At 32.6% G+C, this 24225-nt stretch overlaps 1 protein-coding gene across 1 annotated transcript in view; it reads right to left on the bottom strand.

Moving 5' to 3' along the window:
• The window catches only part of LOC132720370 (transportin-1-like), a 28154-nt gene extending 6825 nt beyond the window's left edge, over positions 1 to 21329 (bottom strand). The window contains exons 1-19 of the mRNA XM_060704498.1: positions 21170 to 21329; positions 16238 to 16313; positions 15030 to 15286; positions 11796 to 11926; positions 10704 to 10785; positions 10127 to 10249; positions 9408 to 9587; positions 8273 to 8377; positions 7623 to 7695; positions 6774 to 7099; positions 6285 to 6434; positions 5782 to 5856; positions 5254 to 5340; positions 4718 to 4825; positions 3562 to 3720; positions 2798 to 2885; positions 2328 to 2426; positions 1612 to 1707; positions 412 to 487 (exon numbers count right to left, since the gene is read on the bottom strand). Of these exons, the coding sequence (XP_060560481.1) occupies positions 412 to 487; positions 1612 to 1707; positions 2328 to 2426; positions 2798 to 2885; positions 3562 to 3720; positions 4718 to 4825; positions 5254 to 5340; positions 5782 to 5856; positions 6285 to 6434; positions 6774 to 7099; positions 7623 to 7695; positions 8273 to 8377; positions 9408 to 9587; positions 10127 to 10249; positions 10704 to 10785; positions 11796 to 11926; positions 15030 to 15286; positions 16238 to 16313; positions 21170 to 21268 (2390 nt within the window). The 5' untranslated portion in view covers positions 21269 to 21329. The remainder of the gene's footprint in view (positions 1 to 411; positions 488 to 1611; positions 1708 to 2327; positions 2427 to 2797; positions 2886 to 3561; positions 3721 to 4717; positions 4826 to 5253; positions 5341 to 5781; positions 5857 to 6284; positions 6435 to 6773; positions 7100 to 7622; positions 7696 to 8272; positions 8378 to 9407; positions 9588 to 10126; positions 10250 to 10703; positions 10786 to 11795; positions 11927 to 15029; positions 15287 to 16237; positions 16314 to 21169) is intronic.
• Positions 21330 to 24225: the final 2896 nt, after the last annotated feature.

Raw genomic sequence — 24225 nt, 5'->3', positions numbered from 1 at the left:
TCCATGAATTGGGCTGTATTTTCTATATTTTTCTAGTCATTTTTTTAAACACTGACAGTATGATGCAGGATATTTCTTATCTTTGTTACAAAATGCTGAATCATCCAATGTTATGACATGCATGGCAAACGAAATTTCATGTGTATGGAATAAAATGACTACAGGGTACTTTCTTAAATACTTTGCAACTAGAAAAACAAAGGTCAGAAAATTTCTACAGATAACACTGTTCCCAGACCATATAACAACAAAAGAAGGGGGTAATGTAGCTTGACCATATCACAAAGTATAAACAAAAGATACAAAGCAGAAAATACAAATACTTGAAGCATCCACTGTTATGTTAAATCAACCGAAAAACAGAATAAATTGAAAAATTGAAAAGAAAAATATATCAAAATAAGTACAGACCACTGACGAATAAATTGCTGTAAATTAGGCGCTACTTCGGCAGGACACACTAGACCAAGGCGACCAATCGTAATTGCTAGATTTCCATACGTATTTTTTTCGTTGACAGCAGCGACCATGTTCAATAGGGCAGATATAAAAAGGGAGAAACAACAAAGAATAAACATAACGAAATAAGCGATCATTCAATCACAAAAATCAATTTACATTCAGTATGTGTATACATATAAAAGTTTCCCTACAAAATAAAACAATGCATGTTACACAAAAGGTAGAATAAGGACATTCACATATTCATATAGAAGTTCCCGGCATATTATCTGTATGTATAAAAACCATTTTGAGTTACAACATAGAACTATCATATGTAATACATTGTACATACACTATCGTGTTAACACCAGTTGTATAACAAATTCATATACACCTTTTCTCCTACAAAGGGTTTCACAGAGCTTTTTTTCTGTAATATTATATATTTGTTTTTTTGTGTTTTTTTTTCCATAAAAATACACTTGCCAATCTAATAAAACTGGGATTTTCAATGAAAATTTTGAGCATTTTGCAGAAAAGATTAGATGACTATAAACTGAAATCTCTTAAAATAGAAATCCAACAAAATAATAAATTTCTTTAAAAAATCAAAGAAGTTTCAAACAATTTTAAAAATCAACATCATTCAAATGTATGTATTGGATAATATTTCTTTTATTGGAGATTTAATTTTTTTGTGGTAAATGTTCTGAGAACCTGAGATTTAAAAATTGGAAAAGAAATCCATGTTTAGCCGTCTCTTCACGCAAAAAAAAAAGCCCTGTGACAACATGACCAAAACAGCAATAAAACAAAAATGATTGTAGACAACAGGAGCATCATGCTAAATGACAAACATAAATCATACAAGTGATAACTGCATATACTCTTTGTTTCATACAAAAAACTAGAATTTTTGTAATGTCAGCCACCAAAGAATCGTGCCATTTTTTGTTGTTTCTTTTTTTAAAAACTTTATCCTGTGCTAAACACAAAAGTTATTCTTTTTTAAACACATAATGACATTTAAAACGTGAATCTATGTAAATTCTACAATAACAGCCCCTTTTCAATTTATCTTTTGTTCATAAGATGTCAAAATGCTTATTTCTTTATCCTAATTTGAAGATTTAAAGATTTTAATGTGGACAGATGTGCATGACTTACCTGTATTTTCTAGTAGTGTTTTGGGTGTATTAGGTCTGTTAATAATTTCTATAAGATTTCCTATCACAACTGGTATATACTCCTTCATATCAGCTCCTGAATAAACAATAAATGTATTTAAAACATTACAGGTTTGGTTTAAACATATTAATTAAAGCTCGATTGCAAAAGCAAGTTCTTGTAACTTATATTAATCACTTTTGAGTCCGCTTCCTGGAACCAACCAGTACTGGTGTCATATGAAGAAACATGGTCGTGACCCGAGTAGGGCTCGAACCCATGATCTCTGGGTTGAGAGGCAGACACCTTAACCACTAGGCCACCGCTCCCCCCACATTACAGATTCTGCAGTATAGTAAATTTACTAATGAGTATTTACTCAATTTCAAGCATTGAAATCCTATATACTACATGAAGACTTAAATTAGTCAAATGGTTATATTCGAAACAGCAGACACCATACATAGAAGTTTAAAACAATTTAGTTAACTATACTTTAACCAGTAATTTTTCACTATATATATCTATATATAACAGACCTACCCACCCAATGGGAAATTTTCTTTTAAAATCATGCAGTTTTCCCAAATTGGTGAACATACACCACCTTTTTCACTTCCCAAATTAGTTATTTTAGTGATATTTATTCCCAAAATCAGAGCCAACTAACAGTGGAAAACCAATGTTTAACTTAAGTAAGTTACATAAGTACTTACCCATTTTTATAGATATTTCTCCTATAGCCCAAGTAGCATTATTGCACACAGATATGTATTCCGGGTTTAAATTATGGCCTAGTATAGGCATAAAGTCACCTGAAGTATCAGAAAACATTTACCATTATTTTACAGTACATTGAAGCAGATAAACACAGTTTTATGGTAGAAAATAGCAGCTCAACAATATCAAATGCAATTTAAGTCCAAATTAAGTTAACATGCTAAATTTCTTAAATGTAATTCTTTCAAATATTAACTACCCCCCCCCCCCCCTTAACTCTTGATGTTTAAAAGACTAAAACTCTTAATGTATATCTATGTGTATATAAAAAATCCCCATGAAACTCCACATAAGAATAAAATCCCCATTAAAGCTCAACCCTCAATGTCCCATTTAAAGGTCAATTCTGAGAATATGAAAGCTAAATGATAATAGCTGAACAGATAAACAGAATATAACATTATACCTATACACTGTTTAACATGTTGAAAGCAGGCTTTAGTTAGATCCCCTAGCAAAGCAAATGAACTCTGTCTTACTTCTGGCATAGGGTCCTGTAAGAAAATGAACAAAATTAATACAACTAACACAGAAAATTGAAAATTCTTAACGCAAGATTTAGGAAGATTTTGACAAAGATTGAATGACGCGCTATATGCATAAAATTCAAAAAGAGTAAACAAGAAGGGATATGTGGTTGGTTTACGTTACATCTAAAATGAAAAGTGTACATCACCCATACCATGCTGACAATCAGGACAAAACCATTCATCATCTTTATGGAAAATTTCAAAATTTAAATAGCTAACAGTGCAGACCATGACAACTGCTCTTGGTCTGCACTGTTTGTATGGGCAGGTTCAGTTGTCATCAGCAAGTCAAGAGTTAAAACATGTGTAACAATCATTTCATCAGACAGTACGAATACACTGCTAACATTCATATATAATCATGTGCAGTTTTTATCATCATACAAAATGATTATCTTACAAACAAACAACCTACAATGTTGTCACTTAATACTGGTACACAGTTTTAGTTTCATTGTGATTATGCTCTATGAAGAGCGAGGCAATTACTGAAGAAGATGATAATAATAACATGAGGATAACAAACATTACGCTCTTTTAATTTGAGCTACATCTAACTTTATATACTTGTATACCAACATTTAAATTACCCATATAAATTAGTAAGCTAGTACATATGATTTAATCTGTATTCACTTACTTGCATGCACTGGTAGAGTAGTTTTAAGATATTACTATCCGACACTAAACTCTCTATATGTTGATTCAAGCCCTCGGCGAGTCCGCTTAAGAGATCAAGTGCTACAATCATAAAGTCCTTGTCTGGGGGATCAAACTGTTCTGGGTTCTGCATACTGGCCTATAACAGAAATTTTAAAGTTGAAAGTACAATTGGCATTTCATATCTTTGCCAACTGGATAATTTTAGGTAGTGCCAACTTTAAAATGGTTATGTGGCAACTTTTCGGCTTTTCCAGTAAAGCAAAAATAATTTTAATGACTGCCATACACCCATCAATTTTTCATAAGAAAGCTAGATAACCTCCTCACAAGAGAATTATACATCCCTTACGAGATAAACAAGGGGTATTTTATTTGAAATCAGATACATAAACAATTTATAAAATGAAGTCACTCTTGCAAATTCAGCAAAATCAAAGGTTACCTGCACAACATATCTAAAAACATCAAAGATTTTGTTTACATCACTTTACAGTTTACTCTCAATAAGTCAAAATCCACGTTACTCGAATTCCGTTTCTCTCGAAGTAAAATGCCCAGTCCCTTGGATTTCGAGTTACCGAGAGTCAACTGTACCAGATCTACATTTCGTTTTATATAAAACAGCTATTCAGTGAAGAAAGTGTCCTCCTACAGTCTCAGAAAGAGAGAGTTCATTTCTCATCATCAAGCTGTTATAATCACAACCTTCTCTTAGAATGTTCTATTTTTGACAGAGAACGAGACTCGATGCCCACAGCATTAGTCAGCTTAGATCTCAATTATAATTACATAGGCTGTCACATTATAATGCAAAATAGGTATAATGTGAAGTTTGGAAGTTGAATTTTATGTCAGTGATTTTCCTGCTTATATAACAGACTCTGATAAAAGGCCTCTTCCCAATTGAAATTTTCTTTAAAATCATGCAGTTTTCCCAAAAATCTGAACTTAAACCTGCTTTTTTACTTCCCAAATTAGCAATTTTAGCGATAATTTTCCCCAAAATCAAGTGGCTAAGGCCTCTTCCCAATTAAGTGAGAAAAATCACTGTATGTAAACAAGAATGACTGATAGATGGAACATGTCACACAAGGTTCTGAAATATCTCTGGCAATGTACATCTAACAACTCACCAAGTTTTGACTAAGAGTTTGCTCCACCAGGGAAACACATCTTCTATAGACTGGTTCACAATATGGTAGAAAACCAGACTGTAACGCTGTCGCTACACTAGACAAACACTGTAATATAAAACAATTGATTCACTTTAACATCAGTAAAGAAACATAACTCGGCACATTTATACATTTGATAATTTAATTTTAAGCAAGTATTTTATATCTCCTGCAGTTATCTACACAGTGAAATTTAAAAGAAACTGCTGGCTTATATCTGTGATTTATGCTAGAGAGCAGAAAATGTGCAGATTTTATTAAGGTCTGAAATAATTGATACAGTCTTTTCTTATTTCATTCCCACCATTTATGAAAGTCAAAAAGGATATTCCTGGCCTAATTCCATTGCAACATTAAGTTGTTAGTGCCAACTTAGTGGAAAATGGTATTAAATAATGTCTGGGAAATTAAAACTCAACATCATATTCTACTTAAACGGAAGACTCTTCACATAAAACCAATGATGTTTGATGTAGTAGATATATAAAGATTACCTCTAGTAAAGGAAAGAGATCCTTGTCTTCATCTTTGAGAACATTCCATTTGTCAATCAGTGGTGGCATAAGTCTACTCACATACTCCTATAACACGAAACAAAACATATATCATTTAAAACCCTCATTACATATATGATCACACAAAAGTTGTCATTTTCATACTTTTATCACACCATACCTGTGCTGTTGATGTGACTTTGTATGCAGTCTTGAATGTATTTGATGTGGTGTCATACACTTCATATAAACATAACATAAACATATGCTGCAGTATTACCTTGTTTAGGAAGTAACATACAAATATTTAGCAACAAGGGTAACCCCTAAAGTGGGGGCACAAAAAGTTAACATATTTTAAGAAATTTAACTGTATCATTTATTTTCATTACTAATTTTCAAGTAACTTTTCATAAATGATATATCACAGACTAAATTGAATACTGTACACAAGTTTAAGTAGAATTGATAAGACCCAATATCACAGTAATAAGACATATGACAGTATTTTACAGGAGATGAACTTACAGGTTTGTTTAGATGGTGACCAACAGAATCTGCCAAGGTTCCTATGGCATCATACAAAATCAGCAGGTTCTTATGCTGAAAATAAAACAACAATTAAATATGTTATATAAAATCCGAAAACAAATCCATGTAAAATCTTAAAAGTTAAGGACGAGATTAACTGAGAAAATAGCATTAAATGTAACAGAAAAAAAAATTGAGTACGAAAAAAAAAGAAATACATTTAAAAGATGTAATGTAATATGATTGCTGACTAATTTTGCCCATTCAGACAGTACGAATACACAGCAAACAATCATCTTGTTCATGTGCAATAGGAATCATCATATAGCAAAATACAAGCATATACAGTAACAACTTTCAGGACAGAATATAGTTCTAACTTTCCATATGAGCCATCAACTATGCGCATTCATTTTCAGCAGAAATTTTTAAATCATTTTCAGCAGAAATTTTCAATTATCAAAGGCAGTGCATCTGCATAAAAAGAAACTGTAAATTACCTGGTATTTGCTAAATGCAAAGACTAATGTTTCTAAAATGAATCCTAGATAAGGTACAAGCTCAGTGCAAGCCTCCTCTTCCAAAGTAGCAAAAGCTGAGCAGGCTGCCTCTTGGACACGCTTGTTGGCGTCTAATACTCTCTTAAGTAACTGCAAATAAATGAACTAGAGTGAAATTTGTTTACCACAAACTTTAAATATTACTCCTATAACAAACCTATGTAAGAACTATTATTTGTGCAAAGTCGTGAAGCTATTTGCAAAAGCACCAATATATACATAATGAAATTGCAAATTTTCAGGGCATGGGCTAATAAAATAACTTTTCTTGAACAATGTTACCTCAAAGCTGTAAGCCAATATTCTAATATCTCAATAAGTTGTAAGGCTAGGCATTAGAATATACTATGGTATCACATGTCTATTTAAACTGTATAAAGTATGCTATTATCACTAAAATGTCACACACACAAAAACAGCACAACTAACCTCTGTCATAAGAGGTTTCAGGTACATATCATGTGGCTGACCAACCACCCAGTGTGCGTATCTACTCAATGTCCAGCATGTAATTGATCGCACAAGAGCCTTCTTGTCAGACAAGCAGCCAATCAGATACGGTATTAGTTCCGGTAAATGTGGAATCATTCCATTCATGCAGCCTTCAGCGATGGCACCCAAGACCAAGATACCGGATTCTTTGATCTCCCAGTTGGAATGGAAGAGGATTTCTTTGAGAATAGGCAGCAGTATAGGCAAGATGTCCTCTCGAAATACGTTAGCAAGGACATCTAAAGCTGCTGCAGAACACTTTCCTAAAATCAAGGTTATAAAATTATACTTTAATCACATGGTAAATGGCAATAGTACATTAATTATTTAATTGTTTTGATTACTTCCATTTACATTGTATATCTGTATGACTCTTTAATGAGAAAGGAGATGTTTTGAAAATCTGTACAGTTATACAGACAAAACAAACCAAAATACAAAAGCTGTCATCGAGTTTCTTATCTCATATCAGGCAAGTAAAATGATTCAAAATGTACTCCATTCTTTATTTTCTAAGCATGCTTACGTATGTAGAAAATTTTACTGGGCAGAATTCTTCAAAGTTTTACTAGGCAACTGTCTAAATAGCTGTTGACTTGTCATTTTTTATCAGTATTAAGCCAAGCTTGCCCATAATTCATGTAGGAGTCCTGCATCATTGATCACCGATATTTTAATTAATTTCTATAAACAGGAAAATGCTAAATTTCAAGAAAGGAAGTGTTTGACACACAATTAGTTTCGAAATGTTACATAAAGAGTAGGTATATTACTAGGTGTTCATACTTAGGTTCCAGTCTGAGAGGCTGTCGTCATCATCCATACCATCGTCATCAGAGTCACCATCACCACCACCTCCCTGAAATATTACCATTATGTGGTTAAATGACACTGCCACTTACTGCGTACAATACAAGCCACAAAAGATCAAATTTGAAATTAAATGCTATTCCGATGTATATAAAGTGAAAACTACAGTATAATTTTTCATCTTTGCTGTGCGCAAGTGTGACAATAGAGGTTAGGTGGTAAAAACACTTTCCAGTTATACATATATACAACAAACTCCTAAATGACCTTATCAAACTTTCAGTAACTGGAAAGTGTTCAAGATCTTCCACCATCTGGCTGGGAATTTCCCTCAGTACTCACAAAAAACATACAATTCTACAGCAATTCATGTTTTTGTTTGATTTAAATTTAAACAAAAAATCAGCTATTTTCAGTATCTGTTTATGTTCAAAATGTTAATTAAACAAAGATTCTTCAAAAGTATAATTAAGATCAGATCAAGTCTTTGACCTTTAAAAGGAGAGTTACCCGTGTTAATTTGACTACACATGAAAGACAATGTGTCACAAAGGATGATTCTAAAGCCTCACTTTAAGAACTATGTGCCAAGGTGAGCCGACAATATTAATAAGTATAAGGCTTACCTCTTCTCCGTCTTGGTGTTTGTGTGTATGAGACTTGGCTCTATGGAACCGAGGTTTAATGTCCGACTCTTTATCTGGAATCATCTCGTCTTCCTCAACGTCTCCCTACAACATATCACCTAACTTAGTTAGTATACACAATAATAAAGGCCATATTGTGTAGACAAAATTCATATTAAGTGACAACTTTACACCTCACTTTGTATCCAAAGTTAGTATTTAGTGTTAAATTATTGGGCCACAGGTTGGTTTTGCAGGCCAATTTGTTACCATTTTTATTGGACTGTATATCTTCCTAATGGCATATCCAAGAGGCAAATTACATCAATTTTCACAACAACCATGGCATCCATGTCATCAAAACAGACCACTGGCAGCAATCAAGTGAGAAACAGTGAGAAATTGGCATAAATTTCAATTGAGAAATGAATTGTCATAATGGAAGAACATGCACCTTTTTGCAATTTACATTTTTTATGACATGGTAATTTAAAATTTTAAACCATTTCATTATGTACTTTTTTATGTATCATCAGACAAAAAATCATTACACCCTTAATCAAACTCCAACTTTAGACACAATGTAATTACAATTCTGTTGATTATTATCATAGCTTTTGTCTCGCCTTATTCTTCATTCAATCATGGCCCAGAAAATTTCAAAGTTATTGAGGTAAAAATTGTACAAAAGAATACAAGCTTGTATAAATCAGACAGTACGAATACACAGCAAACACTCATCTTGTTCATGTGCAAACTGAATCATCATTTCATATAACACAAACATTTCACCACAATTTAAGCAAAATCACACTGGTTCATAAAGTTATGAACTTTTACATGCAAGTTATCATACAAAATAACTTCTACTCCTGAAAGCATTACTAGTCAAGTATCAATATTCCTTTTTCAAAGAACCTACTGATATTTCTACTTATATGCCAGTTCAATATACTGTACATGAACAAAAGTCAGTAAAATAATAAAAAATCACTCTTTTTTTCCCCAGAAAACAAAATGCTTCCAAAGTTTTATCATTCAAGTAAATCATATAACTTCACTTTGAAGAATGAACTATCAAAATAAGTATCTAAAATGATGAGTTATATTCAAATAGATATCTTCTTAGTCTTACCTTTAGAAGTATGATGTCAATTTCACTGTATTTCATTCCTTTAACAAGTATAGGTACAAGTTTTTCTATATGTGATGTAAGAACCTCTTTACAGATGGGCTGTTCTGCCAGAGATAGCCAGAATTCACAGGCTTCCAGAGCCACGGTATCATCTTCATCTGTTGTTCTCATCATCATGTACTAGTGGAGAAAAAATATATCATTTATATTCAGATTCTGAATTTCATGTGCATTTAATAATATTGATGTTTAAACAAATAATTAGATTCTCAGGGGGTTTAAAAATCTGAAAGAAATGGGGTCATTTCATAAAGCCATCATGTACACAAGTAACAACTAGAAAAGAATGTACAGGAAATTACCACCACAGTTTGTTGTATTTGGCAACAGTTTTGATTGAATATAATAAATAAATTCTTAAATTTCTAATTTCCTGCACATCTTAATAAACAAGTCTTGGGAATGAGCTACAAATATTGCAATAAGTTTAATTTACATGTAAGACATTATGACTATGCACAATCTTTTTTCAGGATAGTACTTTGTTTACATTTTTTGACTTTATGATAAATAATTTCACATTCAGCCCTAATACCTTCAGGTGATTAGCATCCCACATGCTCTAAAACGATTATATAATACGTTATAAACTCATGTTTATCCTTTTAAAGAAGGAAATTATTTTTTCTAAGGCATAGTGTGCCTTTAATCAGACTAACCTCTATAATACTGTTGATATGCGGCATCAATCGATCCATTCGGACCTCCACCAGCATTACAAGAGCACGGCAAACATTCTTCCTCACTTCTGTATCTTCATCAGACGCCAGGAAGAACAAGTTCTACAATTTATATACAATTATTAAATGATCAATTAACACTTCTAAACTTGTTTCTTCTGAGTTGTTTTTTTTTCAGTCCATTAATCACAACTAATATTTAAGAGGGGACCCAACTTAACTGGAGGAGAACTAGCCTTAGTTGCCTTCTGTACCTCATTTAGTTGTCACAGAAAATTTACAGAATATTTGTTGATCTGGACAGATGACTTATAGCTATAATATTTCCAGGATAACTTCACTGGAAATAAAATTTACGTCAATATCTAAGAAAACTGTGTGGTTGCACAAATCTTATGTCATCTAGTAATTATAATTATCATTCACTTATTAAAACAATTACTTCAAAAATATACAGAAGTACCATCACTAAAATAGTGTACATTAGGGCAAATAATGATAGCACCAAAATCATATCAAAGAATTTTATTTAGGAAGTACTTTTTGAAGCACAAACCTCTATAAATGCATCTATGTGTACCATCAGGGCCTGTGTTCTACTGATGATAAATTGGTTTACACAGGCAATAGCATGTGACCTGAAACAATAATGTAACATTGTTATATAATTAACAACATTCAATAAGTTCTATTTAATCATTTAACTTCAATGTGCATAAAACTAAAAATTTAGAAGAAAAGCCAGAAGAAAAACATCAGATTTGTGGAAGGGGTTTCGTTTTGGTTGTTTTAAGGATTTTTTTCGATCTTCATTTTTCACAAATTACCTTTCAAGCAAACTTGGCAAAAAAACAAACACAACAACAACATCTTTATCTCGCTAGACATGGAAATTTCAGAAATTCATTTATAACACATATTATTAACCCATTACCCCATGAGCATTTTGTGAAAAATGGCTGTTTTCATTGAAAAGTCTCCCGTTACAAGTTCAAGTTGCTATAAAACTATAAAAACTGCTTCAATACTAATCAAACTTGGCACAAATGTTGACTGGACCATTGCCTTTGTAACAACATGCTCAGTCTGAAATTTCCTGTTACCATGGCAACGAGGGGACATCTCAAAATTGCCAAAAATCACTATTTTGCGTTGATTTTTTCCATCAAAATTGATTTCAAAGTGCTGCCACTTCTCAATGGATCGAGATAGAGTCAAAGGCTTTTCAGCATTCTGGTTACACCTTACCTTATGATCGACCTTGGGCCATTTTTAGCCTCCCACAAGTCCAAAATTTTCTTGGCGATGACGGGGACTCCGCCCCCCTTCAAACCCCCCAAACAAAAGGGGGCACATCCCCCTCCTGGCAACCCCCTGATGTATCTTTTGGATGGGGGGCCACGCGGAAAAAGTGCTAAATTTTTTAAACAATATTTCTTAAACAAAAACAAGTGTTTTGGGGCCTAAATTAGGCATTTTTTCACCATTTGAGGAAGCAAAAAGGGGGGGGGGGGGAAAAAGGCGTAGAAAGGCGTATATATCTGGTAATGGGTTAATCATAACTTACAAATAAAATTTAATTAGTTTATAATTATCAAAATTATCTTGCACTAGCACACTGGAATATTTTTTTAAAAATTTATGTTACCTGATTTTAGGACTAGGCTGTTTGAAGAACTGCAGGAATTTTGGAATGAGGACATTCAAGGGTCGTGAAGGGTCATTGTCCAGGGCCTCTGCAGAGTCTTCACAAATTTTCTGTAAAGCTCCAAATGCTCCCTGTAAAATGCATAAGTAAAACACCTTTTAAAATGAAGTCTATGCTCAAAGACATAGTTTGATGCTAATCATGCAGATATTAAGGGCCTTTTGATTCATTTCATCTATAACACAATTCATCATGTATTTTGGCTAGCAAATATATGATTTTTATAAATCTCTACTATTGCTTAGAGTGCGTGTGTGACAAAATATTAAAGATTCAGCCCAACAATAGCTAACAGGAGATTCGTTGTTATTGGTTTTTCCTTCGGTCTTCTGTCTACTTAACTGGCTTCTTTTGGATAGATGTTATAATTTATGGCAGCATTGTGTTACTCATTGATTTTTCCAGGACTACTAGTCTCTCTGAAATTGAATCAAGCAGTGCCAAATCCATTAAACTACATCCCATAGAATGTAAACATAATCAAGCGTGTCCCATAAGAATTAAATTCCCCCAGAAATAACATATGAAACAACAAAGTTACTATGCAGAAAAACACTATAAAAATTGAGATGGTGATCTGAGAATACAATCCTCACCAACTGTAAAATAAATACAGCCAGATAATGGGTATTGATTTACAGACTTTGATGACAGAATAATTCATCACTTTTATTGTATTCTTTTATTGTGTCCCATTACGTATTTATTCAAATGTACAATACCCCAATAATTGGTTTCACAGGGAGATATCTATATATATAAATGGAGATTTTTCTCCATGTAACAAAACATTTCCCCATGTAACAAAACATTTCTCTATGTAACAAACAATTCTGCATGTTAGAGACATACAATATCATGTACCTTTTGAATTGATTTCTTGTTCGTATATAACAGCAACAGACCTATAACTTATTTAGATCTACCAATGCCAACAAACTACATGATTTTTGAAAATTTATTATAAATTCCTCTTGAAGTAAGAGAGATTTGTAAAGGACTGTTCTTGAAAACTTTTAAAACATAATAATAAACTACTCTGAATAATTGAAAAGGTGATCATATGTTTTGTTCTACTTCTTAAGAGTGACATTTATCTATCTCTATTAGATTATTGTAACTATTGTAACAAACGTAGCTTTCAAAATAGCTGTGCCTCGTCATGAAACATGTAATATATGGTACCACTAATCAAACAACAATAGCTGCGTACACTTAACCTTCAGATTATATTATATGGAATTGTACAGCTTCTGTTTTTAGAACTGCACATGATTAACTTCAGGAATATCACGATAAAATTTAAAATTAGTCAGCCATACGTCAACCTGGTCAGATTTCATGGATGTTCAGATACTCTGTTGGCAAAGGCTAATCTCAAATATAGCAGTTTAAAAGTTAAATACTCTGCTAAAGATAATCTCTGCATAAAACTTGTCACTTAAAGCCCACCATTTGCTATCCAGTTCATTTATCACAAATGTTTTAATAATGCAAAAAAAAAAACCAACTTTGAAACTAATTTTTTCACCTTTTTACTGTTTGGCCATTGTTCATTTCAGGTAAGTTTGACTGTATCTTGTGGTAAATATTTCATTTTTTTTATATTCAATTAACATGTATACACACATCCTGTATTCAACTGTGCATAACATGGTATTTTTTTTTATCTCATCATTATTAACACAGTAAACTTTTACTTCTACAGAAATTGTAAAATAACTGAATCGGTTGGCTGATCTTTGACAAAGAAAAGACTCTAGTTCTCAAATGATCACAAACTTTCACTGAAGTAAAATATTGTATCATAAGCAAAATATTCGTATCATTATCGGTGTCGGTAAAATATCTTCTTTGTTAGGAAACTGAAATAAACCTGGTTATCAAAACCCAAGCTGGTATCCCTGTACACTTTCTTTATCATTCTAGAATTACTTCATTAATTCAGGAGGGAAAATGGATATTATTATTTAACACTACAAGAGGCATGAATTAGCATTGTTAAATCTAAAACCACCTTTCCTAATTCATTTACACTGAAAATAGCAATCTTGTATTTCAAATCTGCATTTTACCTTTTCCTTATCATAAAGCTGCCCATTTCTAGATATTCTTATTAACTTAATATAGTTGTATTTGGGTTTTTTTGTTTTGTTTTTTTAATCAAACTACAACATGATTTAATTTGTAACAAAAATGCTATGTCACCCTATTATACAAAATTAAATAGCAAGAACAGAAGTAGTTTATTTTTTGTTTCCAAACAATGAAACTTTGTGATAATGCAGCAGAATTTACTGAATTTGGAAGTAGGTCACTAGGTCAAAATATAGGTCAACTATTAAAGCAATCTATTCTTTATCTTTAACTGTACAAACGGTCCAAATATCATAGCTATATCTAAAAAATAAAAAGTAGGTCACTAAGTCAAGATGTATATCAATTGATATCAGAGTTCAATTCTGTTCTATAACCACGAATATGGTTCAAATTTTTTATAGCTGTATGTCAAAAAAAATTTTTTTTACTTAGTGCATATAAGGAAAACAGACGGTAGCAACCGCACTTTATGTACAGGTTCACCAGACAATGTTTCATGATGATGAAACACCTGGTAATACTTTTATGATCTAAACTAGAACTGTGTCCAAAAGACACAGATGCCCCCACTGACAACATATATATGGTATATAGTGAAAAAATCAACAAAGGGCCATAATTCTGTTAAATTTGGTCGCAGCAAAAATTCCTTCCTTTACTACCATCTACACATTAAGGTTGTTCATCCCTGGAAGTTTAAGCAAAATCTGCCATCCGGTTTAAGAGGAGTTGTGTTCACAAAATTTCTACATAGTATATAGTGAAAAAATCAACAAAGGGCCCTAATTCTGTTAAATTTAGTCGCAGCGAAAATTCCTTCCTTGACTACCATCTACACATTAAGGTTGTTCATCCCTGGAAGTTTAAGCAAAATCTGCCATCCGGTTTAAGAGGAGTTGCATTCACAAGATTTCGGGACATACATACAGACCTATGGACGGACAAGTGCAACGCTATATGCACCCCACTTTGTGGGGACATAAAAAAACATTTTAAAGTTTTCATAAGGCATGTATCTACACTACAGGCATGCTCCATTACAATATTACACACAAAAAGGTTAAAATTCATTACCTCACAAACACTATAATCTTCTGAATCCAAGCACTGACATAGTGCTGGTAACAATTCTTGCCAGTTACGAAGGTCACCCTTCGCCACTATGGTAGTGATCAAAATACCAATGGTAGCTCTGATCAGTGGGGATGGATCGCCAATACTGTTCAAACATTCTGACTTTATGAAGGAGGCAACTTCAGGAGGGAACTTCTCAAATTGGGCTCGTACATTGTTCTTCAGGATTAATCCACTCAAGGATCTTGTTGGGTCATCTGCAATGCCAGACAAAATTTTCATGTCTATTTGTTTTATACAATTATACTTTTTGCAGTCTTTGCCATTAAATTATGTACTTCTGATGAAAACAATTAAAGGGACTCCACTTGATTAGGCTGGAAATATTTTTTAAGAGAATATTAAACTTTATGATGAAGTTCTATACCTATAACTTGAGCGCAAAATTTCAAATCATTCGCTCACTCTTTTTTCCAGTATTATCATTTTTATTTTGCAAAATACCTTAAAATGTTTAGCGTTTAATGAACATGTTTAAATGCTTTAACTCAAACAGGGCTATAAATTCTACTAAATATCCATTTTCAATTAATATGTTTGTAAGATTTTAAGATTTTATGTCTTTCGGCTTTTAGACCTCAATGAATGTGGATAACAGGGCTTTTTTCTCCTATTGCTTATAGGAGGGGACTATCTGCATACAACTTCCTGCTGAAAAATTCTGGAAAATCATGCAGTTTTCCCTTTAAATTCAATTTACTTAATTTTTTCATATTTTCTGCAAAAAAAATACTGTATTATTTCAAGGACCCCTTAACATATCTGTGAAAAAAGGCCTAAATTGTTTTATTTTAAAGTGTGAAGTGAATCATTTTGATAAACTTCCCTAAATATTTCATTACATAGTTGAGAATTATTTCAACACCCCCTTTAAGCTTTTTATAATGTTATATTGGATTCAGTTAAATCATACAAGACAAACATATCACGAAATGTGCACAGGTATATAAACTACTGTAGAAAAAATATGTTCAGAATTATAAAACTTTTTTCCATTTAATCAAAGGCCAAAGAAAAGCACCCCTCAGCTGTTTGAAAAATTTACATAGGCCTTTTGAAAAGCCTATAACTGTAACTAGTCAAGCAAGCTTTAGGAACTGTTTTTTTTTAATCACAAATCTACAGAAATATCTCTGACAGTATCTCACCTTCATTCTTCAACTTTGTGAGGACAAAAATCAAATAGTTGTTGAAGTCTGGAAACTTGTTCAACTCTTCCAGTTTCTGGTTTACTCATTAAGGAAATTATTAATTAATACATTAACTACCTGTACTCTCAACATTACTGAAGGAGACATTTAAACATACTTAATTACATTTTTAAGCAATTTATGTTGGTTGTTACTGCCTTACAATGTACATGACTTTTTATTATTGTAATTATTGTAGATGAATATTCCCTGCCTGAGACACATGCAAATTGAAAAAGAGGCATGATTTCAACATATATGTAATCACTTAAATTCTTTTTCAAACTTTTTGACACTGTTTAATCCTGGAACTTGATTCAGCTTGGAACTTTTTTTATTCTAGCATATGCATCCTTAAACACATAATATAAACTTTCTGTGTAAATGCCACATTATATTTAAATTTTTGCTCATTTCAACATTTCAATATGTTCTAAATTTTTGAACAACAAAAAAGAAAAAGAATCTAAATAAACTATAGTTTATTTATCTGGAGGTTTTCTGCCTTAACATTGACTGTCTAAGTTAAGGGTTATGACAAATCTGTGGTTGATCCTTTAAAATGGGTCACAGAGATCTTATTTCTAGCCAACTTGGAAGAAACAGTAATTTTTACTCTCTTTATTTCTGTAATTTTGTAAAATGAAGTCACCCTCATTTAGAAAAAATTTCATTAATTTTCCAAGTGTCAGATTCGTCCAGGCTCTGTCTATTTCAAAACAATCTATTTAACCCATTTTTACTGGTCAGTAAATCAGCAAAACAAGGCAAATGTTTGAAGTTAATTTGTGACATCGTTGCTTCTGTCAATCAATTAACAACAATTAAACAGATTAGGTGATTCTTTTCAGAATTAAGAAAATTTTGGATTTTCCCAAGCTAATCCAGGGGTACAAACAAACTTTCACTAATACAGCTTCCAAAATAAACGCAACAGTTTGACTAATCTATTGCAACCAGTAGTGCACTGTGAAACTGTAACAGTAAAAGTTTGTACCAGGGGATTAGCTAGGAAATCCCACATTTGCAGAGTGCTGGAATTTTTCAGGGCTCGAATTTAACTTTTTTGGCCACTAGCAATTTTTTGATAGTGGACAAATTTTTAACTAGCAAAATCTGAATTCAACTAGCACTTTTTACCACAATGATTTTTAATTAGAGAATAACAAAATTAAAATTGTAATTTATTTGGACGAGTTCGAACTGCTCGGGGTACGAATCAGCAACATAACTTTCTACTCAAAAACTTGATTTAGGGGACAGGGATTCTTATCAAATGTCAATCTATATGTAAAAAAAATAATAATGCAATATTGTCGCCATACCGACGATGTCTGGTCTGGATTATGCTCACAACAAAAATATTTTGGCAACATTTCCATCGTCATCGAGTTCGTACGTAAGACTGACGTGCAGTTCTTTCTCCCATTTTTTAACCGTTTTCACTGAAGGTCCGATTGTCTTTCTTTTGATAGACTGTGAATCATCTTCTGTACTCAGATTATTGTTATCGGAAGACACATTTGCTTCAGTAAGTGGGAAGAAGTTTGTTATTTTTCGTTTAGACATTTTATTCCGATCACGTTTGATTTACACTGACAAAATGACATTTGGACTTGTTTAAATTTGTGTACTTTTTTAAAAGCGAGGTTAAGGTATAGAAAATGTAAACCAGACAGCAAGTGCGCGCGTTAGTTTATAACTCGGCTACCTGCCAATATTACGCCCCATTTATATTTCGGATTTTCCTCATGAGCGTGTTCCGTTTTTTCTTCAACTCGCAAAAAATTGCGAGTAGTCATAAATCTAACTCGCACAGGCTTCGCGAAACTGCTGAAAAATTTGCCTGACATTCGGTCAGACAAACTTTCAATTCTTGTCTGACCGAAAGAACTTTTGTCTGACCGAATTTTTTTTCCCCAAATATAATTATGTATATGGTAATACCTTGGTGTTGTTTTTTTTAAAGACATAACAACTTTTAAAGGTTTGCAACACAATTTTATTCCTTTAAATAAAACATTAGTTTATCCAAAATTGATGGACTCACAGGCGCTAGTCACATAATCAAATATTTTACATAACCAGTCTATATATGTATATAAAGATATATAGTATATAGCCCATATAAAACTTTAAAAAGTTTGTTTCAAGCACCTGTGGATGGACTCTGTCTGGAAATCAAAACATTCATGATCAAAGCAGCCATTTTTCCATTTACCGGGTACCCACAAATTTTCTCGGCAGGCGCCTGGACTCGTATTCCTTTTGTTTCGCTTTTTTTTCTTCATTGGATAGTTTACGATTTTTGCCGGGCGTAGCGCCAGCGTAATAATGTAGTAACACCGTCATTTTGGTTATTGACAGTCATATGTATTGGACACTTATAATGAAACGGCGAATCAAAACTTGTTTTACATTTTTTTAATCAAGGGAGAAAACTCGGTCTTGATCGGTCTTGGATATATCCCGGTATTCGTACCGGACATAAGGTCCGGAACTCCGGAAAAAAAAATCGGACGGGCCTGATTTTTGCCGGACATGTCAGACGGTCCGGCAACTTTCGCGAAGCCTGCTCGCAAAATCATTTTTCAACTAGCATTTTGCGAGTTTGCGAGTGTTAAATTCTAGCCCTGCTGGATATCACCTATCAGGACCAATTGGTGACCTACTTATCATATAAATTTGCCAGTAAGCCTAGTTGGTTATGTTTTGATGTTTACAATTGTCTAGACAATTGGTGAAAAATTGGATATGTAAATGAGTTTCTATCAGCATTGTTACTTAGTGGTGATATATCCTGTGATTTTCGCTGTTGTCTGCAAGAATGGTTGTACAGGAAAAAAGAAGTGTCTTTGATATCTTGCTAGCTGATTAACTGGAGTAGGCAAGAAAGTTTTTCAAACCCAAAATGAAACATGTAAAACTGGGGGGGGGGGGGGGGGGGGGGGCAAGAAACCCAAATGAACATGTAAAAACAAGTATTTGAAATTTTTATTTGCAGTTGTTCCAATGAACTATCCTATGACAAAAAATCATCAACAACCTTATAAATTAGCACTCACTTTTTATTTTCTCTGTATAATGAGCACTTCACCCTAAAATTCAGGGCTAGAAGGATCCCTGATAAATTATTTTGGGCCTGCCATTTCTTTTATCTATAGCCTATGTCCACTGATAAACTTGTATGTTTCAAAAAGTGACTGATGTCTAAATTTAGAAATTGAAAGTACATTTTTAGAAAATCATGTATAAAATTTTCCAAAAACAGCTTGATAAGCATTCTAAAAATTAGTAATTTTATAAATCTGATACTAAACAAACTTAGAAATATCTGTTTTTTGGCCAAGTATTCCATGTAATGTTCTACAACAATACAATATCTATCTACAAATTGATGTATTATTTTAAATGAAAAACATAATAAATACAATACTCTGGTTTATCATATGTCAGAATCACGCTGGATAAAATTTTATATCCAACACCTGTTGCAACTTAAACATTGTTTCATTTAGTATGCTTCTCACATAATCAGACTCACCAGCAGCTGAGCATGCTTGTTCTACAGGGGAGACGCTCAAAATCCCCTTGATCATAATCCCCTTGGTTGATAAACGACATAGTGATCGAAATCCCCTCAACAGAAATGACAGGGTTATCATAATCCCCTTGGCAAAAATAAAGGGGTGGTCATAATCCCCTCAGTGGGTAGTCAAAATCCCCTCAAATAATGTGAAATGGTTGGGAAATTTCTTTTCTTATTTTTCTTTTTAGTTCAATGAATTTAAGAACCAACTGCTTCAAGAATTGCTGAAAAAAAAGAGAAAAGCATACAAACAATTAAAAGGTGTATGTTTGTCACAGCCAGTTAATAATGGCCCCCTTTATTGATGTTATTATTGCTGAGAAAATTGTAAAATACAAACAAATAAATGATAGTTGATTATAATTAATCATTGCAATTATAGTTATATGTAACAAACAATCAATTAATCTTTGCAATGATAAACACCTTTAAAGGCAAATTTGTTGCACACTAGCTTTAGATCTTTCCAGATAATAACTTAAAATGAGGCTATTAATTGCAGTTAACAACATTGGAGTATTTAAAAATAACCTGTATTATATTGCTAAAGTATACTCCATACTCTTTCCTCTACTCAATGTAACTGCTGTTTGCAACATTTCTTTATGTAACACAATAGTTTAGCTGGAGTGACAAAAGATCAAAGGAAAAAGAATTTTGAGTAAAGGGGGTTGTTTTTCACAAGTTGAGGGGATTTTGACCACCCCATCATTTTTGCCAAGGGGATTTTGACTATCCATCAAGGGGATTATGAACACCCGGTCATTTCTGTTGAGGGGATTTCGATCACTATGTCATTTTTCAACCAAGGGGATTATGATCAAGGGGATTTTGATATACACTCGTTCTACAGAAGTGTCCCTTAATTTTCATGTTTTTCATTAAAAGTCATGCTAAATAGTTTGGTTACAAAGTCAATTGGCAAAATTGAACAAAACTTTCCTTACATTGTTATCATACCGTATAACTCATAACTAGACAATTCTTGCGTTTCTTCCATTCAAAAAAAAGAAAAAAAAAAAATCAAGAAAATAATTTATCATGAATTTAACTCGTTAATAAATATTTTACTACCAAGGAAATACCTTACATGTCACTTGATTATACAAACAAAAAAATAACTGGTAGATATTTAAGTGTTTTTCATTTAAAAATGCGGGTTGTAGACTACACAAAACTTTTCCATTTTGCCCCCAATTCAAAAGCACGTGGGTATAAAGGCAATTTTCGTGCGGCAAAACGAAAATTGTCAAAGAAGTATATGACAAAAAATAAGAGATCAAACTTAACGCAAAGGATACTTGTTGAACAGCTCTTTGTGTGGCATTGTCAGGTGACTGAGACTCCTTTAACAGTTGTAAAATTTGCCCGAGACCGTTTTCTTCTGGCTGCCACGCCATTTTGGATTTTTCTGAGCAAAGTCAACTTCCGGTATTTTAATGTTTTAAAAATAACATTATTTTTAAAATATTACAATATTTTCGAATATAAATGATATTTCAGCTAATATTTTAGCAGTGAGGGATCATATAATAGCGTGAAAATGTAAAATAGTATTAAATAAAATAAATTATCTTTACACGTCATAGAATTTACTCTTCACACTACTAAATATTTTCATTTTATACGTTCAACACCACTAAATATTTGTAAATGTGAATGTTCAGGCTCTTCCACCATTTCTTAAATGTAGTCACTTTTGTGACATTAACTAAAGTGATATTTTATTATAAAAATGTGAACAGGTTATTGTATTTTAAGTGCAACATTCTGGCACACACTTAGGTAGTCCAATGTTTATTTTTTTGTAAATGTTTACTGGCTGTTCGCTTAAAAACAAACATATATATCAATACCATTTATAAGAAGGTACTTCAACCTCAAGGTGCTACACTATACTTTGTATTCAAGCTGCAAATTTGATTACTTAGAATTTATTTTTGATAATAAAAAAGTATTGTATGACTATTTAGCTTATAATTATGCTTTATGACTCTAAGTTATAATGTGGAAGTTTGGTTCCAGACATTTAGCATTTTCCTCTAACCTCATTAAAGACTCTGTATGTTGTACTTAAGGTTGTTACATGACACTTTTGTGAAATTTTATATATGTATATAATTATTCTTCTAAAACAATTTTCTAACATCAAGATTATGTTAAAACATATGTACTGCAAATGTTTAAGCACATTATATGTAATAATTAAAATATTTGCATTAATTTCTTATTGAAACATTTGGCTTTAAATTTAGGCCTTTAAGAAAATCAATTTCTAATTACCGGTTACATCCCTTTATTTGTACATGAAATGTAAATTCGGTAATGACAAATGTATCTTTACAAATAATGCTTTTTTGAACTTACAATATTGATAAATATTTATTTGAGCATCATAATTATGATATAAAACCATAAAAATGAGTTACATGATCTTTTAGCATGACCTTGACCTTAAACCTAAAGACCTGGCTACCTACATCTCAGGTGTAAAAATTTATATAAAAAATTACTGAAATCCATGCATAATTAAAGAAGTTATGCTTAAGAAAAAATATGGACATTTCATCATCTTTCATGACTTTGCAAATATTCACCTGGATTATGCAGGCAATACTCAGTCTTGTGAGTGTGAAATTTGTTTAATATAATCGATGAACTCAAAACTACCAAATTGTCCGTTCACAAATTTTAATTGCAATGGTTAACATCTGTACCATGTACTATTAAAGTCTCCTTACACATGTATAAGTTTCCTCCAGACAAGCATTTTCTTTGATCTCCAAGTGTGACCTTGGTCTTTGACCTTAACACCTGATTCATAATTATGCAAGACAAATCATTTCATAGTGGTGAACATTTTACTTTTTTTCTTAAGTAATACTATTATTCCTCTATGCATGTAGAATACAAGCCTTTTCTTTTGACCTTCAAATGAGTCATTGACCTTTGACATGGAGATCTTTATGTGTTTTGCAGAGTGGTGAAATTGTATATGTTTGTGTCAAGTAATACTTTGATTCTATGCATTTAAAAGATATGCTACATATCAAACTGAAACAAAGCTGAAAGCTACCTGGACATTTCATCATCTTTAATGACCTTGACACAAATTTTCATTTGAACTTTGACCTCATTGACCAAAGGATGTGGATTTCTGCCTGCAACACACAATATTACCAGTAGCACCGAGCCTTGCAAGACTGCACAGATAAGCAGGCTGACCTGGCTATTATACTGGTGGCGTGTCAGCCAGTAATAATCATTTTTGGTTTGGTTCCAATTAAAAGGTCAAGAACATAGTTCTATTGGTCGCAAGAATTATTTTGATGCTTTGAGGCAGTATTTCAATTCTCTGTCTGTTTTTTATTGTGAGCAGAGGTAATTGATAACTTTAAATGCTGTGATACAAAAGAGCCTCATATTTTCTTTTCACTGTATTAATCATTCCTTAATTTAATTGTATGCACCAGTCATTTAATTGTAATCCTGCCAATACAGGGTATAGAAGCCTGAAGGGACTTCTGGAATAACCAATAAAGACCCCACACTGCTGGAACAGTCAGATTGTAAAACCTTTGCTAAATACCCTTACACTCTAGTTGGACATATTCCTCAGTCAAAATAAAACTGTCTCATTGGCTTGGCAGTGTTGGACAGATGGAATCAAAGTGGTAAAAACTATCATGCTGTAACTATTACTTGGATACAGGTCCAAAACACCATTTTTGGGGAAGGGGCCTCAGCCTTTTTCATGGGGAAAATATGCATGATTCTTGCATACTTTGGGAAAAGGGTCTCAAATTTAACAAAAACTTTTAACAAGTTTTTCTAAATAGAAAAGCAAAAAGCACCAGGAAATACTAATTAGGCAGTAAAAGACCTTAATTCAACACCATCATTTTTAACTTTGTTTTAAATTCTTTGGGAAATTTCAAAGGACTGGGGAATTTTAAGGACCAAACTGGGGAAAAAAAGAGGCAAGTTTGGTTGGGGAAGCAGCCTATATTTGGCGTCCACAAAGAAGGGTTTTTGGCCCTGGGATAAGATATTCACCATTCAGATCTGGACAATACTGTTCCAGAATTAATAAGTACATGTAATTAGTTTGCTGGATTGAAATTCACACATAATTTACGAATAAGAATTTTAAATATGAAAGCGTAAAAAAACGTTTTCCTGTTTTAGTTTGTCTTGTATACATTTCAAATGCATTTTCCTATTCTCAATCATCCAGAATCATACCATACAGAGTAAGTCTAGTGGTAATGGTACCACTATTTAGATCATAAATGAATATATGGCAAATTTAACAAGAAAGATTACAGGCAGTGAAGGTTAAATAACAATTGAATAA

The sequence above is a fragment of the Ruditapes philippinarum genome, unplaced genomic scaffold, assembly GCF_026571515.1.
Source record: "Ruditapes philippinarum isolate M1 unplaced genomic scaffold, ASM2657151v2 ctg1386_1_1_1_1, whole genome shotgun sequence".
In the NCBI taxonomy this organism is placed as follows: Eukaryota; Metazoa; Mollusca; class Bivalvia; order Venerida; family Veneridae; genus Ruditapes; species Ruditapes philippinarum.
The sequence above is the reverse complement of the archived record's forward strand: the minus strand, read 5'-3'. Positions and strand labels throughout refer to the sequence as shown.